Source organism: Corvus moneduloides, chromosome Z (assembly GCF_009650955.1).
Source record: "Corvus moneduloides isolate bCorMon1 chromosome Z, bCorMon1.pri, whole genome shotgun sequence".
Lineage (NCBI taxonomy): Eukaryota > Metazoa > Chordata > Aves > Passeriformes > Corvidae > Corvus > Corvus moneduloides.
Window position 1 is genome coordinate 49,989,249 of NC_045511.1, and position 14,758 is coordinate 50,004,006.

At 42.5% G+C, this 14,758-nt stretch overlaps 1 protein-coding gene across 1 annotated transcript in view; it reads left to right on the forward strand.

The window, feature by feature from the left end:
- The first annotated feature begins 978 nt into the window (after nucleotides 1-978).
- DTWD2 (DTW domain containing 2) overlaps nucleotides 979-14,758 on the forward strand; it is a 71,328-nt gene continuing 57,548 nt past the window's right edge. The window contains exon 1 of the mRNA XM_032096719.1: nucleotides 979-1,130. Within this exon, the coding sequence (XP_031952610.1) occupies nucleotides 979-1,130 (152 nt within the window). The remainder of the gene's footprint in view (nucleotides 1,131-14,758) is intronic.

A 14,758-nucleotide genomic window follows, 5' to 3' on the forward strand; every position in this document is an offset into this window, starting at 1 on the left:
ATTACATCGAATGGCTCTGATGATTGTAAATACATACACACAGCACAGTTTATTTTGGATGCAGAACAGAAAACAGGAAATAACACAACCGGCCCACTCATCTGCAGCTGCTAATTTCAAGAGAGGATCTCTTCTGTGGAAATTTACCGGCTTTCATATTTCAGTAGATCTCTAATGTAAACTGCAACAACTTTGGAGTTGAGTTTCATTGCACTATATAGTGGAGTCCAACAGAACCAGCTGATTAACGTATCTACCTTAATGATGACAGTATAACTTACATTTAGTGTTGTGCTGCAGAAAACTCTCCCAGAGCTGTGTGAGCCCAGGAGAAGGTATAAGGGATCTATGAGCATGGAAAGTCCTAAACATCTACTCTGCAGCACCTGGAGTAAAATATCAATTAAAGTGGACAGATAATTATTTAACGACAAGAAGGCTGTGATTTTAAAAAAACAGTATCAAAAGTACAGTCTCCCACCCGAGTGTCACTAGCACCAGGAGCTGCTATGCACGCGGAGCGGGGCGCTGTCGGGTCCAGGGCTGGGCTGTTTTCGTCGGTCACTCTCGGCGGTGCCGGTACCCGTGCGGTGATGGCACGGGTAAGGGTGGCGGGGACGGGCAGCGGTTCTCCCGGTTCCCCGTTCCCGGCGGGATGGCTCTCAGCCCGGTCCCGGTCCCGGTCCCGGTCCCGGTCCCGGTCCCGGTCCCGGTCCCGGTCCCGGCAGTGCCCGGGAAGGCCCAGAGGCTCCGCGCGACAGCCGCGTGCCGACAGCGCCCCCTGTGGGTCACGCCCCGGGCGCGAGGCTCTCCTTGGCGCCTCCCCCCGGCCGGGGCTCCGCCGGCGCTCCGCGCGCTCCCGTTGGGCGAGCCCTGGGAAGGGGCGGTGCCGCCTCCTCACGTGAGCGCGGGCGGCGCGCTCTGGTGGCCAGTGGCGCCCGCTGGCGGTCGGCGGCCTCGCGGTCTCGCCGCGCCGGCATGGAGGGGAGCGGCGGCGGCGGCGGCGGGGCGGCCCCGGCCCCGGCCCCGGCCCCGGCCCCGGCCGCGGGCGGGGAGGGCGACGGCTGCGAGGGGCTGTGGGAGCTGCCGGTGGAGCGCTGCGAGAGGCGGCCCGTGTGCGGGCGCTGCAGGTGACGCGGGCGTGGGGCCGCGGAGGTGCAGCGGGGCCGGTGGGCCCCGCCCCGCTCGCCGTGAGGCGGCGCTGAGGCCCTGGGCGGGCGCGGGTCGGTGGCTCGGCAGGGACTGAGTCGCCCTCAGGGACGCCCGCACAGAGCGGATCGGTGTGAGCGGGGTCTCCCTCGCCGTGTGCGCCCCCTAGCGCGTATGGGACGGCACAGTCACGGAACGGCTCAGGCTGGGAGGGACCGCACGGGGTCATCTGGCATCCCAAAGCACATGGCACAGAATTGCCTCCAGATGGTTATTGGAGATCCCCAGTGATGGAGACTCCACAACCTCTCTGGACAAGCTGTTCCAGGCACAGTAGAGGTGTTCTCTCTCATGTTCAGGTGGAACTTGGTGTGCGTCAGCTTCTGCCTGTTGCCTCTTGTCCTGAAGGCATCATGTCCTAAAGGCATGTACACACCTGTTGTGTAGCAATAACATAACGTGAATTAACTCTGTTGTCCAAGGAATGGGTAAATGTGGTGGGGAGTTCCTAGAGACTCAACACAGAGAGGGTGCTACACCTTTTCTCTGTATCCTTATGTTTGAAAAGTAAAGCTGAGGTGTGAAGGGGAAGATGTGTCCCCTCAGTGCCATGCAGTGAGTACATGAGTCTTCAGTATGGCTGGGCAGCAGTCTTTGGTGCTTCGTCAAAAGAAAATGATAACAGCTTTACAGCAAATTTTGAAATCCATTCAAGCACTGGTTAATAGAACTTGTGAACTGAGGTATCTTTTTAAAGTAGGTAATGACTTATGGTCTTACAGAAATACCTCATAACCTGATTTTATGTTTATGTATCTATGTCCTTTTAGTAAAGCGAGTGCAGGTTGTCACATTTCCTGAACTGAAATGATTGTAAATAACTGCCAAGGAAAAAAGGCTCCCAGCACCTATACTGATTCATCTGTTCCTGTTCATTGGTAAAACAAGTGGAAAGGCATGTAATTTTGCTAAGAGTGTAGTTGTAGTCTCTTTCAAGTGTCAGAGTTTGGAAGCTTATTGCCGGTGAGTTTCCTGTATGTAAGGTGTAATAAAAAATATGTACTGGGCAAGTCATCATATTTGTAAGTGTTCACTGTTAGAAAAAGTAGTCATAAGCAGTAGTTGATGCTCAAAGGTGAAAACCAAGCAGGTGACTGACACTTGCCTTTTGCTGCCCTCCTTTTCCCCAGTGATGTACGGCTCAAAGAACTTCTTGAGCTGGATGTGATTTTGTATCTAATATCCCCCAGTAAATATAGGGGCTTTTTTTGGATGTGAATTTCTCCAGTCCCCCTTGAATGCATGTAAATTTCATGTATCAGCAACATCTGGCTAGCAAGAAGATATCACAGGCCTACAAGCCACAGTGGGGGAGGAATTACCTTTTCGTTTTATTTTGGCTGTGGCTTCCACCTTCCTCCCTTGCACATAGTATTCCAGCCGTGAGCAAGCCAGCTGGAGATTTATACCTTGGGTGATGTGTTTCTATTTATATTAATAAGGACCCTTCCTCTTTCTATGGCTCTTTAGTTTCCTAGTAACCATTCAGGAAGTCTTTTGGAAAGCCAAAGTTGATTTTTGTCAGCTACAGCACCCACACCCCTGTATTTATTGACTCTTTCAGAGCTCTTAAATAGTTCTGAAAAGTAGGGTTTCCTTTTGCTAAAGCCATGCCACTTCTTTTCACATAAATCATGTATTTTTGTAAGGGTCTACTAACCATATTTTTATTTGTAGTTTCTGTTCACATTAACAGTCTTATTTTTTGAAGATTTTTTCTACAGTTGTTTGCTGCTTGACATTTCTAGACTTGAGATACCAAGGAATTGCTGAGTGAGAGTTAACCCAATGTCATTTCTTACTGAGCTTTTTAACCTTGAGTTCTTTTAAAATGCCTGTAGAGTACTGCTTGTTATTGTTGTTTATTTTGTCAGTGTGTTTCACAATGTCTACTTGAGTTCCTTCAATTTTGAACAGCTTCTCTGTGGAGTCACATACAAAAAATGGTTTCTAGAATAGGTATCTCTTTGTTTTCTTTCATAGTAAACATGATTTTTATCAAAGTGTTTATTCAGCTCCTCATTACCATGTAGTATTAAAACATCAGCATCCTAAAGAGCTGTGGATGAAATACATCTGTTTGTGAGGAGCATGGGAACAGTGAGCACAGACACTGAAAGAAGTGTAGAAACCAAGGAGGATGAAAAGATCACAGAGCTACTTTTTAAGAAAAAAAGGAAAGTGGCATTTTCTTGTTTATGGTGATGGCAATGGCAAGACTAAATTGTACGTTCGGTGTATTTTTGCAGTGTATCCCCTCCATCCTATTCTTCATTAGCTAGGATTATAGCTAAATTATCCTTTTCATTGATCATGACATTCTGTGGCATGACTTGGAGTCAAAATGGGCAAAGCTGTAATTTAGGGTACCTCATGGGAAGAAATATTACTCTGAACCATGTTGGTTGGGGCCAGATATGTTTGATTGACTTGTTCAGTTTTCTGAACTCTAGATTTTTATCATAAGTTACCTTAATGAAAGTGATTTAGGTCTGAATTCAGTACAAACGCAGGGAAGAATGGGTTCGCTTTAGCATCATCTGGTGATTTCTCAGGGGAACTGACTTCAGGTTCTCACTTTTTTTAGATATGGCAAGACAGCTGATTGACAACTTGCAAACAAGTGCTCAGTCAGTCATGATGTGAAATAGAAATGTGGGAGTAGGGTAGATAAGTTTTCATTTTGGATAAATGTGAATGTCGCTTGAGTGTCCTGAAGGAACGGAATGCATTTAAGTGTTATGTGTTTGAGACTTTCTATTGCCTGTGGTGGTGGTGGGGAAAATACTAGCATTTGCAATAGATTGTGGTAGAGAATTTGAATGAAGTAAGGTAAGGCAATTTTACATTTTGAAGGTTTTTGTGTGTGTAAGTGCCAGTTAAAAAAAAAAAAGTATAAAATGACCCTGCTTATGGTTGGTGCTTGAGATGGCAAGCAGCTGATGCAAATGAAGTATGTGCAGTTGACTGTTCTATTCTTGAGGAGAGAATTTAAGACACAGTCTGTCTGCCAAAACCAAAAGGTTAGTGGTGATAAACTTTGAATTGATAACTTCTTAAAGCTTTCATAGCTAGCTTGAGTGTTCTACTTGCTTTCAGAAGTTAAAGCCCCACACCCAAACATTTAAATAGGAGAATAACTTTAATATAGTTTCCATGTTGCTGTTAGCTTGAAAAAACAAAATAAGCAGGCCCCACAACTGATGTAGGACAACAATTTGATTTTGTGGTATGACACTGATAGCAATTTTACATTTTGAAATTGTGTCCTTCTGTGGGTCACATTTCATTGTTTTCTAGATACATGGTGTTCTGTTAGGGAAAAGCCTTTTTGTAGTACAAGAGCTATGAATACACAATTGACTTCTTGCCACAGATCTTGACTGTACATATGGAGAATTTCATATTTGTAGGAGAACTTCTGGGGAATATTCTCAGGAGAAATTAAGATTTTAAAGTGAATAATTTATCATCTCTGGATGTTGCTAGGTCTCTTGCAGGCCACCACAAAAAGCCACTGGTAACAGTCCTCTGTATTTGCAGGACAGGTTTATGTTGTAAAGTTAGGTTAACAACAATTGGTGTTTTCTCAGTTCTGCTATGATATCACAGAATCACAGAACAATGAGGTTGGAAGAGACCTCCAAGATCTTTGAGTTCAACCCATGTCCTAACACCTCAACTAGGCTATGGCACCAAGTGCCATGTGCAGTCTCTTTTTAAACACATCCAGAGATGGTGGCTCTACCACCTCCCTGGGTAGACCATTCCAGTACTTGATTATGCTTTCAGTGAAAAACTTTTTCCTAATATCCAACCTATACCTTCCTTGATGCAGCTTGAGACTGTGTCCTCTCGTTCTGTCAGTTGCTGCCTGGTGAAAGAGACCAACCCCCTCCTGTCTACAACCTCCTTTCAGGCTAAACAATCCCAGCTCCCTCAGTCGTTCCTCATAGGGCTTGTGTTCCAAGCCCCTCACCAGCCTTGTTGCCCTCCTCTGGACCTCCTCAACGTCCTTTCTAAACTGAGGGGCCCAGAACTGGACACGGTACTCAAGATGTGGCCTCACCAGTGCCAAGTATGGGGGAAGAATGACCTCCCTGCTCCTGCTGGCCACATGATTCCTAATACAGGCCAGGATGCCATTGGCCTTCTTGGCCACCAAGGCACACTGCTGGCTTATATTCAGTCGGCTGTGGACCAGTACCCCCAGGTCCCTTTCTGCCCAGACACTGTCCAGCCATATATATGCTGCTGTGCTGTATATGTATTTCAAGGATGGGGGGAAGAGAAGGAGTAACATTAATCCTTTAGTATAAATACTCCCTTTGCCTATATCTAACATATTACAGATACTCTACTGAATCTCAGTGCTGTGAGGGCTCTTGATAGCATTGATAAATTGATAATGACTTGTGATAACATGGTGCTGCTTCATATTTTGAGGACAAACGTAATGTTCTTACATAAGTGTAACATATTTGTTAATAATTCTGTTATGTTATATAAAGGCTGAGTCTGAAGAAGCAATCTGAGCTTTCTTCAGCACAATAAATATATGCAGTTACTTTATAGCACTGTTACGGTATTTAGGTGCAAATATGAATTTTTGAAGTTCAAGTAGCAAACACAGAAAGTGAAATAAACACCCATTAATTCTTTTAGCAATGGCTGTTGCAAGAAAATAGCTTCATGACCTTTTATTACTCATACTTTGGGATCATTTTTTTCCAGTTAGCATGTTTTTGTTTTTGCTGTGTGGAGATGAATACCCACGTCCTATGAGGACATAATTGTAAATGACCACCCTCACCATCTGACATACTCAGCTGGGGCTGTAGCCTGGTCACTCTGTCATGTCACTGTTGCTTACATCACAGAATCTTGCATACAGAATGGGTGAGGTTGGTAGGGACCTCTTGAGATCATCTTGGGTCCAGACCCCTGCTGAAGCAGGGTCAGCTAGAGCAGGTTGCCTAGCACTGTGTTCAGCTGGGTTATGAATATTTCCAAGGATGGAAACTCCACAACCACTCTGGGAACTTCTTCCAGTGTTTGACCAGTAAAAAAGTATTTTCCTGTGTTCTGATGGAGTTTCATACTTGTGTGTTTCGCACCTTGCCCTGATAGTGAGTGCTGTTGAGAAGAACATGGCTTCATCTTCATTCTCTCCCATCAGTCATTTATACACAGGGATAACATCCTCCTTAGCCTCCTCTTTTCCAGGCCAAAGAGTCCAAGTTCTCAGCCTCTTCTCATACAAAGAGTGCTCCAGTCCCTTAGTCATCTTTATCTGTGTGCTAGACATACTCCAGTAAGTTTGTTATGTTCTGGGAAGCCCAGATCTGGACCCAACACTCCAGATGTGTCCTTAGTAGTGCTGAGTAGAGGGGAAGGATCGCCTCTCTTGACCTCCAGGCAGTGTTGTTAAATGCAGCCCGTTTTGCAGGACAGTTTGCTGGCTCATGATTAGCCTCTCTGCCAGTTCCTTCCGTACAGAGCTGTTTTCCAGCTAGCTATTTGGTTCCAAAGGGTATATTGGTCCCTGGGGTTGTTCTTCCTCTTATACAGGACTTTGCATTTACCTGTGCTGAAACTTCATGAGGTTCCTTCTAGCCTATTTCTCCAGCCTTTAAAGGTCCGTCCTGCCAGAGGCCAATATTCCCAGATAAGGTTCTTCTAGAAGTGCACTGTTCGTCCTAAGTTGCCAGAAGGGAACATGTGAGTTGAACCCAGCTCAAACACATTGCTCTTTTTGAAGTTCATTATGTGTTTGTTCAGCTTTTGTACTATGCTGAGACACATAAATACTTCTTCCATGCTGGGCTGGCTGGGTCAGGAAGATAATAGTCTCTACTGGTTTTCTTAGTGGAGACCATTTACGCAAACAGTTGATCCATGGAGCAGTTACCTAAAGTGAAGGCCACCTTCCCTTGGCGTTGAAATAAGTCCAAGTTCCTTTATGATAGCCATGGTGACTTCCTACATTTTTTTCTGAACCTTTTCTTGAAAGAGTTCGTTTATCATTGGTCACACCTTTGGATGGCCACACTGTCATGTACTCACCACACCTATGGGCTGTGAACTTGCTAAGGGCGCACTCTGTCCCAGCATCCAGGTGGGATGACACAGTGAAAAGGTTAAATGGCATTGACCCCAGTATCAATGTCTGGAGTATTCCACTAGCAGATTGCCTCCAACTGGACTTTATCCCACTGGTCATGTCCTCAGTGCCTGGCTGTTGAGGCAGTTCTTTTCACTGTCAGTTTATTCAGGTGGTACTTTATCAGCTTATCTAGGAAGGTGAGACACTGTCAGAAGAATTACGGAAGATGAGGTGAACAACATTTACTGCTTTCCCCTCATCCACCAAGGGAGTCACCTCACTATAGAGGGCCATCAAGCTGATTAAGCATGATTTTCCCTTTGTAGATCCATCTGACTACTCTCAATACCCTTTTTTCTTTTGTTTAGAAATGGTTTCCATGAGGATTTCTCTATTGCTTTCCCAGGGATTGACGTAAGGTTGGCTGACCTGTACTTTCCTGGAGTGTCTTGCAGACAGGAGTGACATTTGCTTTCTTTCAGACTTCAGCAACCTCTCGTTGTCTGGAGATCATCAAAACTGTCCTCCAAATAGCATCAACCAGCTCCCTTAACATGCACGAATGCTCCAAGGAAGATGTGCCATGGTCCAAGGCTGAGCCCATCAGCAATGGTGGCAGCATCGCTGTGATTCCCCTGTAGCTCAGGGTGAAGACCATGGTGAGGCAGGCTGTCCCCCCATAGCCCATGGAGATCTGTGATGGAGCAGAGCTCCATCTGCAGCTCTTGCAGAACCCACCAGAGCAGGTGGATGCCCAAAAGAGGCTGTGGTCCTGTGGGAAGCATGGCTGGAGCAGACTCCTGGTAGCACCTGTGGACCCGTAGGGCAAGGAACCTGCGTGGGAGCAGGTTTGTTTGCAGGACTTGTGACCCTATCGAACAGACCCACACTGGTGCAGTTCATGAAAAACTGCAGGCAGGGGAAGGGGTCATGTTGGAGAAGTTCACGGAGGACTGTCTCCTGTGGTAAGGGATACCTGATCGGGGGAAGACTCTGAGGAGTTGTCCCCTTGCAGAGAAAGGAGCAGCAGAGACAGAGTGTGATGAACTTGAATCAGGGGGTTGGGAAGCAGGATAATTAGTTTGTCAGGAACAATGCATCCAGCTTGGTCAGCATACCAGGGCAGGAAGAAAAGATAAGAGAACTCTGATAAAACCAGGGGGGTCTCAGACAGACATCCTGCAAACTAGCTCAAACCAGTCTCAAAGGCCAGGGATACAAAAGAGCATGCGCGGAGAAGAAAGGTTAAAAGTTCAGGACGAGGAAGAGCGTCAGCCTTCCTCCAAAAGACCCCCGAAGACCCCTACCAAGAAAACACCAGACCACACTGCGCAAGCGCAACGCGGATGTAAATGACTTTTGGGTTCATTATAATACGAAGCGAGGCTGGGCGGGGCTAGGTGATGAATATGTATAGGCGTGTTGCGAAACTTAATGAATATGGAACTTGTAACCCGATAAATACCGAGCTGAATGCAGCTGTCGGCACGCATGGCTTTGGAGGAGCGATCCCCCGTGCGTCCCAGCTGGAAATAAACATACCTACTTTACTACTTATTTAGTAGTGGAGTTCTGTCCGCTCTTCAAACTGACCACACTGCTGGGTCTGCCCAGGTAGAGAAACTGGGAGTGAAGTTGAGCCTGGGAAGAAAGGAGGGGTGGGGGGAAGGCGTTTTTAGGATTTGTGTTTCATTCTTTTTATCCTACTCTGATTAGTAATAAATTAAACCTAATAAATTTCCCTAAGTTGGGTCTTTGCCTGCAATGGTGGTTGGTTAGTAGTCTCTCCCTGTCCTTATCTCTCACCCCATGAACCTTTCATTATATGTTCTCTCTCTATTCAGCTGAGGAGGGAAGTGCTAGAGGCTTCGGTGGGCATATGGCACCTATCCAGGGTCAACCCACCAGAGATAGTAAGGAGACAATGGCGAATGTGAGATCTGTCCGAAGAGCATAAGTAGCTGGTAATAACATTTAGTTCTTGTCATACATGAAATCCCTATTTGTGCTTGGTCTTTGCATATTAAGTGCTTTAATTAATTAATTAATTTTGAGTTAAATATTTTAAAATTGAATCTTAAAATTAACCCATCAGCCCAGGTACAAAAATCAAGTTCCATTATCAGTGTTTTCAATTGTTCAAAGTGGTTTATTAAGAAAGTTGCACCCTTCCCAGTTAAAAATTCCCCAGTTAAAAATCCCCAACTTAATGCTCTCTTTTCAAATTTCAAACCACCTGTACACCATAAGAGTTACCTTTCCTGCGTTTACTGTATACTTTTACAAGTGTTTTAAGATGTGTTGGATGTATTTTAATATCTTTTTTAGGTGTTTTCACTTGCATTCTGGTTCCAAGGCCAAAAACCCCAGTTCTAACAGCCAGCAGCTATTTTTAGCCACAGAGCCATTACCCTGCAGGCAAGCTCCGTGGCAACCTCAATACGTGAATTTTAATGAAGGCATTTCAGCTCCTTTATCTCAACTAATACCACCCCTCTGACAACGATGAGCCATTGGTGGACGGAGATGATCTATCAAAGGGAAAGCACCAATCGCTTTGGACTGAAGGGGCGGGCTGTGGGCGGACTGGGGGGGCGGAGCAAAGACACTCTAAAAAGAATGAGGCAGAGAGGTGGGGCCTCTTCCTCTCTCTCTCTGCAGGCCAGCTGTGGTAGGCGTTGGTGCTGGGCATCCAAAGCCTCACTCCTTTTAAGGGGCCTTTAGTAATTTTTTTAAAGTCAGCCTAGCACTGCAAGTTCTTTTTCTCTACCTGAGGTCCAGTGCTGTCTCAGCCAAAAGATCTCAAATCCCTGCATTCCTGGGGCATACCATCTACCGAGCCATATGATCCCAAATTTTTGTATTTTTCTAATTTCTGTAATTTTTCAATTTTTCTGTTTTCAATAAATTAATCTTTTTAAGAGTTGTCTCATTTCTTACAGTTCTGAGATAAGGCAGAAACAGCTAGAAATAGTAGTATTTGTAAGCATGAATCTGGCCTTCCAGTTCTTAATCACAGTCAAAGGTTACATTATAAAGATGCTACGTACTATAGTTTACATATCTATCTCTAGAGTGTCTGCAGCATTAGCATTTGCTGAGAAAGATGCTCTGGTAGGTAGTATTCAGTATTTTGCAGATATGTCTAACAGAGCATGTGTGAAAAGTGATTGTGTCAATAACATTAAGTCTTAGATTTGCTTTTAGATTTTTGTAGAAGGATTTTGTAAGTGGCACATCTCCTATCTGAGGCTGGGGAAGAGGGGAGTGCCTAGAAGGGAAGCACTGGAGAGAAGAACTAGGTTTTTTAAAGGGCTTGTCTTCAGCTGCTGCTTTTAATAGAAGAGTGGGTAAATTGTTCTGTGTGTTGCAGTATAGCTGAAGGAATCAGATTATTTATCTCTTAATAGGTTTTTGGCCTGTGGAACAGAATTTTCTTTCTTGTAACTTTTTCATTTATTACTTTTCAAAAAATACCATGCCTTTGCAATTCTGTTGTACCCTCGTGTTGACCCAGTAATTGCTTGCATAGGTTTTCCAAAGTGTCGTCCAGACCTGGGACATAATTGCCTTAACTGGAATGAGGCTTTTGTAAGCTAATTTTAACACAGAGAACCTGAAAAAATGTTTGAGGCCTTTTCACCTATAGGTTGTATTTCTTCAGGAAATAGCTAGAAGTATTTGGCAAAGATTTCTTATCTCCTTACTGTGGATGTAATGTAAGTGTTTATTCCCAACATAGAGTGATTTTAATATAAATAGGTAATATATAAGGGTAGATGTATAAATATATTTCTGTTTCCATAAGTGTAGGTATATAGGCAGCTTAGAAGGTCAGAGAGACCTTGGTGTAAATCAGGTGTCTGACCCTTCTCTGGGGCTTTGTCAGCACTGTAGCGAAAGTGAATGGCAAAAAGGACTGCGTTGCCATGACTGCATTTTTTTGTTATTTGATTTGTGCTTTCTTAGCCAGCTTGGGGAAACGTGTGTTCACACTGAGAGGTTAGAAGCACTGCATTTAGAAAGCCAGAAAGTGGGTTATGTTCTTAAGCAAGAAGGTGCTAGTGGCCTCCTCCCCCCAGTCTTGGAGTTGGTTGTACTTCACTGGCTAGCAGAGACCACAGAACAAATTATTGTTTTGAGGTTTTGAACGCATTAAGAAAAGAACATTCCTGAATGGTTTTACAGCAGAATGCAGAATATTTTAACAATAAGTGCCTATTTTTGCAACAGCAAAAAGTTGTTTGACAAACTGTGAAAATTCATTTCAGCATTAATTGGTTATGTTGATTTTCCTGCCACTGGAGAACAGAGATATTTATGCAGTAATATGTCATCTCTTCTGAAGAGGCTAAGAAATTTTTATAGGTCTGGGGGCGTGAAAAGCAAGAGTGTACAAACTGAAAGTCTCTTCCACTCAAGAATAATCCTTTTTGCTTGATAGACACAAATGTCTTTTAAGTTTTTAATTTATTTTCAATAGAAGATTCTCAAGGAGTTTGAGGAATGTTAAGAGAGTGTCTTGAAATTGTGTTCTTGCTAGTAAAAAAGATGCAGAATTTAACAACTACAGATTAAGATTTAACTTGTTTGAAATTGATGAACTATAATATGTAATCTGTACCACATTTTAAGAATAGCTGAAGGTAAATGGAAAAATTATCAAGCGTTACTTTTGAAGTTCAGTGCCTTTTGTAATCTTAACATGCTTCTGGTAATGTTGCTTTAAATGACTGTAGTTCGCTCACTAAATTCTATATCTTTATTGGCTAGAATTATAAATATCAAGCTAAACACTGTTTAGTTTTGCTCTGTGTTTAGCAGTTACTGTATATGCAGAAGTTTCTCATGTTGTTTCTTTGGTCCGTATTAGCAATAATGAGTGGTGCCAGAGCTGTTGGTGAATTAAAAATTCTGTGAATTTCCTGTTACTTATTTCTGCTGGACTAAAATTCAAAGGCATTTACTCATTTCGTATTATACTGTGATCAGATTAATGAGTAGAGACCTTTCTAGGCTGCTTGTTTTGTGCCTCAGCTGACTTGGTTAGCATATTTTTTGATCTGCTGGCATTAAAAAAAGTAGAAAGAATATGTCAGGCTGGCCACCTGTGGGCTGTGGATAACTATAGGTTAATAGGAGCACAACTAAAGGCAAGAACTGCAGCAGAGAATAGTCTTGCTAATTAAAACAACTGTAGTACCTTTGATTGGCTTCTATTTTGTAATTACACCAAGTACAACTTTTCCTTGGGGATGGTAGTGTGTTCTAAAAGTGGTCAAAAATGTTTCAACGTTGATCAAGCCTTCTCAGTTTAATTGTAAGGAATACTAAAATACCAATGGTTATTTTTCGAGATTTGCTTTTGATTTTTGTAAACATAGCACAAAGCAAAAACGTGAAAAAAGATGAATTCTAGGGCTTACGTCTGATATTAGCATAGGCGAATTTCAGCTGCAGTGCTATCTCCTTTTGAGGAAAGCCAGCCTGGACATATCCCTGAGTTTTTGATGATGTAATGATCTAGAGTTTGTCTGAGCATCCTGTGACTAATTGGCCTTGTCAGATGCTTTTCAGTTACCTGGTGGTTTTTGTTTTTTATTTTTTCTTTTTTTAGTTTTCCCCTCTGTTTAATTTTTTTTAAAAAAGGGGCTTTCCGCCACTTCAGGTGCATCACTCAAACCTTCCTCCCTTGTTGAAACTGTTTGCTTAGAATTTCTATTTTTTCCCTCTGACTAGTCTGAGAATGAATTATCAGGGTGATCTGACTTCTTCCACCTGTTTTTTTTGGATGTCTTTAATTTATGAATTTTTGTTTGTTTGTTTTTCCTTTCAGCTGTAGTGTTTGTTGGGGTCTTCTCTCTTCCTTTTAGTGACTGTATGTCATTCTACCACCTGATCTCCCATCCACATTTTATCCCTTGCAATGCACCTATATGTCACTTTCTCTTTTTTTTTTTTAAGTCAGATAGTGTTCTGGGCACTGGATTCCGTTTTCACTTGTCACTTCTATTGCTTTACCAGAGTTGAACTTTTGCTTCACAAGCTCTGCTGAGATGTTTTTCATCAAAGTCTGTAATGCTTTTTGCTTGGAATAATTAATCCAAGTTCAGACTCCTGGATGTGTCAGCCTGGAAGTTGTCCGTGTTACTAGAAGCATACCTCTCCTTTGGCTCGTAAGACATAGTCAACAGCTTTTTTTTTTTTTTTCCCCCTCCATCTTTCTACATACAATTTCTGAGTTACACCAGTTATGCCTATCATTTATGGTACGAATTTCTTTTTAAATTCTTGTACTCAGTTCCTGAATCTGTTTAGCATGTCAATTTGGAAGACCGCAAACTGTCTCTAACAGATGATTTTTATTTAATCTCAAATATAGTTTCATGTAAATGTCCAGCTGTATTAGTTACGTGAAGGGTAATGTGTCCTTGCTGTACTTAATTTTTGTTTTCCTGTGAACTGTGTAAAGAAAATGGACCAAATGAGTCCTGGAGGCCTCATCCTATGGCATTTCTGGCACAAAGTAGTAGATAGTAGATGATCTATGTTGTAAAGTTAACATGAATTTTTTTTACCTACTGAGTAGTCAAATACTTACTCTGGCTTACCTTTTTCTTTCTACATGCTTTCCTTGGTTTTTATATATTAATAATTGATAATACAATTTTCTGAGAGCTTTTTCCTTTTTTTTTCTTTTTTTAAGCAGTCAATCAACTGTTGTGCAAAAGGCTAGGAATATTAAATAAAATTGAGTGTGCATGCATACTACATTTGGAAGGAGCACCTTTGAATACATGCTTTTTGTGTGAATTGACAGCATCAGCTTATACAACCTTACAATATTTATTATAAAATACTTTTATTTTCGTATGGTATCATGGAATTGGCATTCTTGCCTGTATTTCTGTTTAGCACTTCAACATTTCTATTTATTCCAAAAGTCCAGTTCAATGAAATTGAAGATAGATGAATTGTGCACTAGGCAGAGAATAAATGGGTCAAATTGGAATGAATACGAAATGTTCAGGAATTCAATATTTTGATGCTTATGTCAGATAGTGTAAAGAAAATGCTTCTTATCTAAAAAGCACCTGGAGTTTATGGGTTTATTAAGGAAGCCAAACAATCTGAGGAAATCTACTGCCAGAAAAGTTAATTAGAAATAAGACTAGTTTTGTTAACAATGGATTATAGTCTAAACAGCTGTAAAATGGTAAATCAAGACAGTGGTATTTTATAAAAAAGGATGATCCAAAAAAAAGTTGATTTAGGGGTTCGTATGGTTTGCTATGTATATGAAACAACAGTAGCTCTCTAATTCAGGTTTTAATGTATGGAACTTGTTTTTCCTGGTACTTTTGAATTCGATATTACACTTAAGCAATTTAGGAATAAGCCCCCCTTTTGTTCCCTGCCTTGGTTTATTAGAATTGTTGGTTA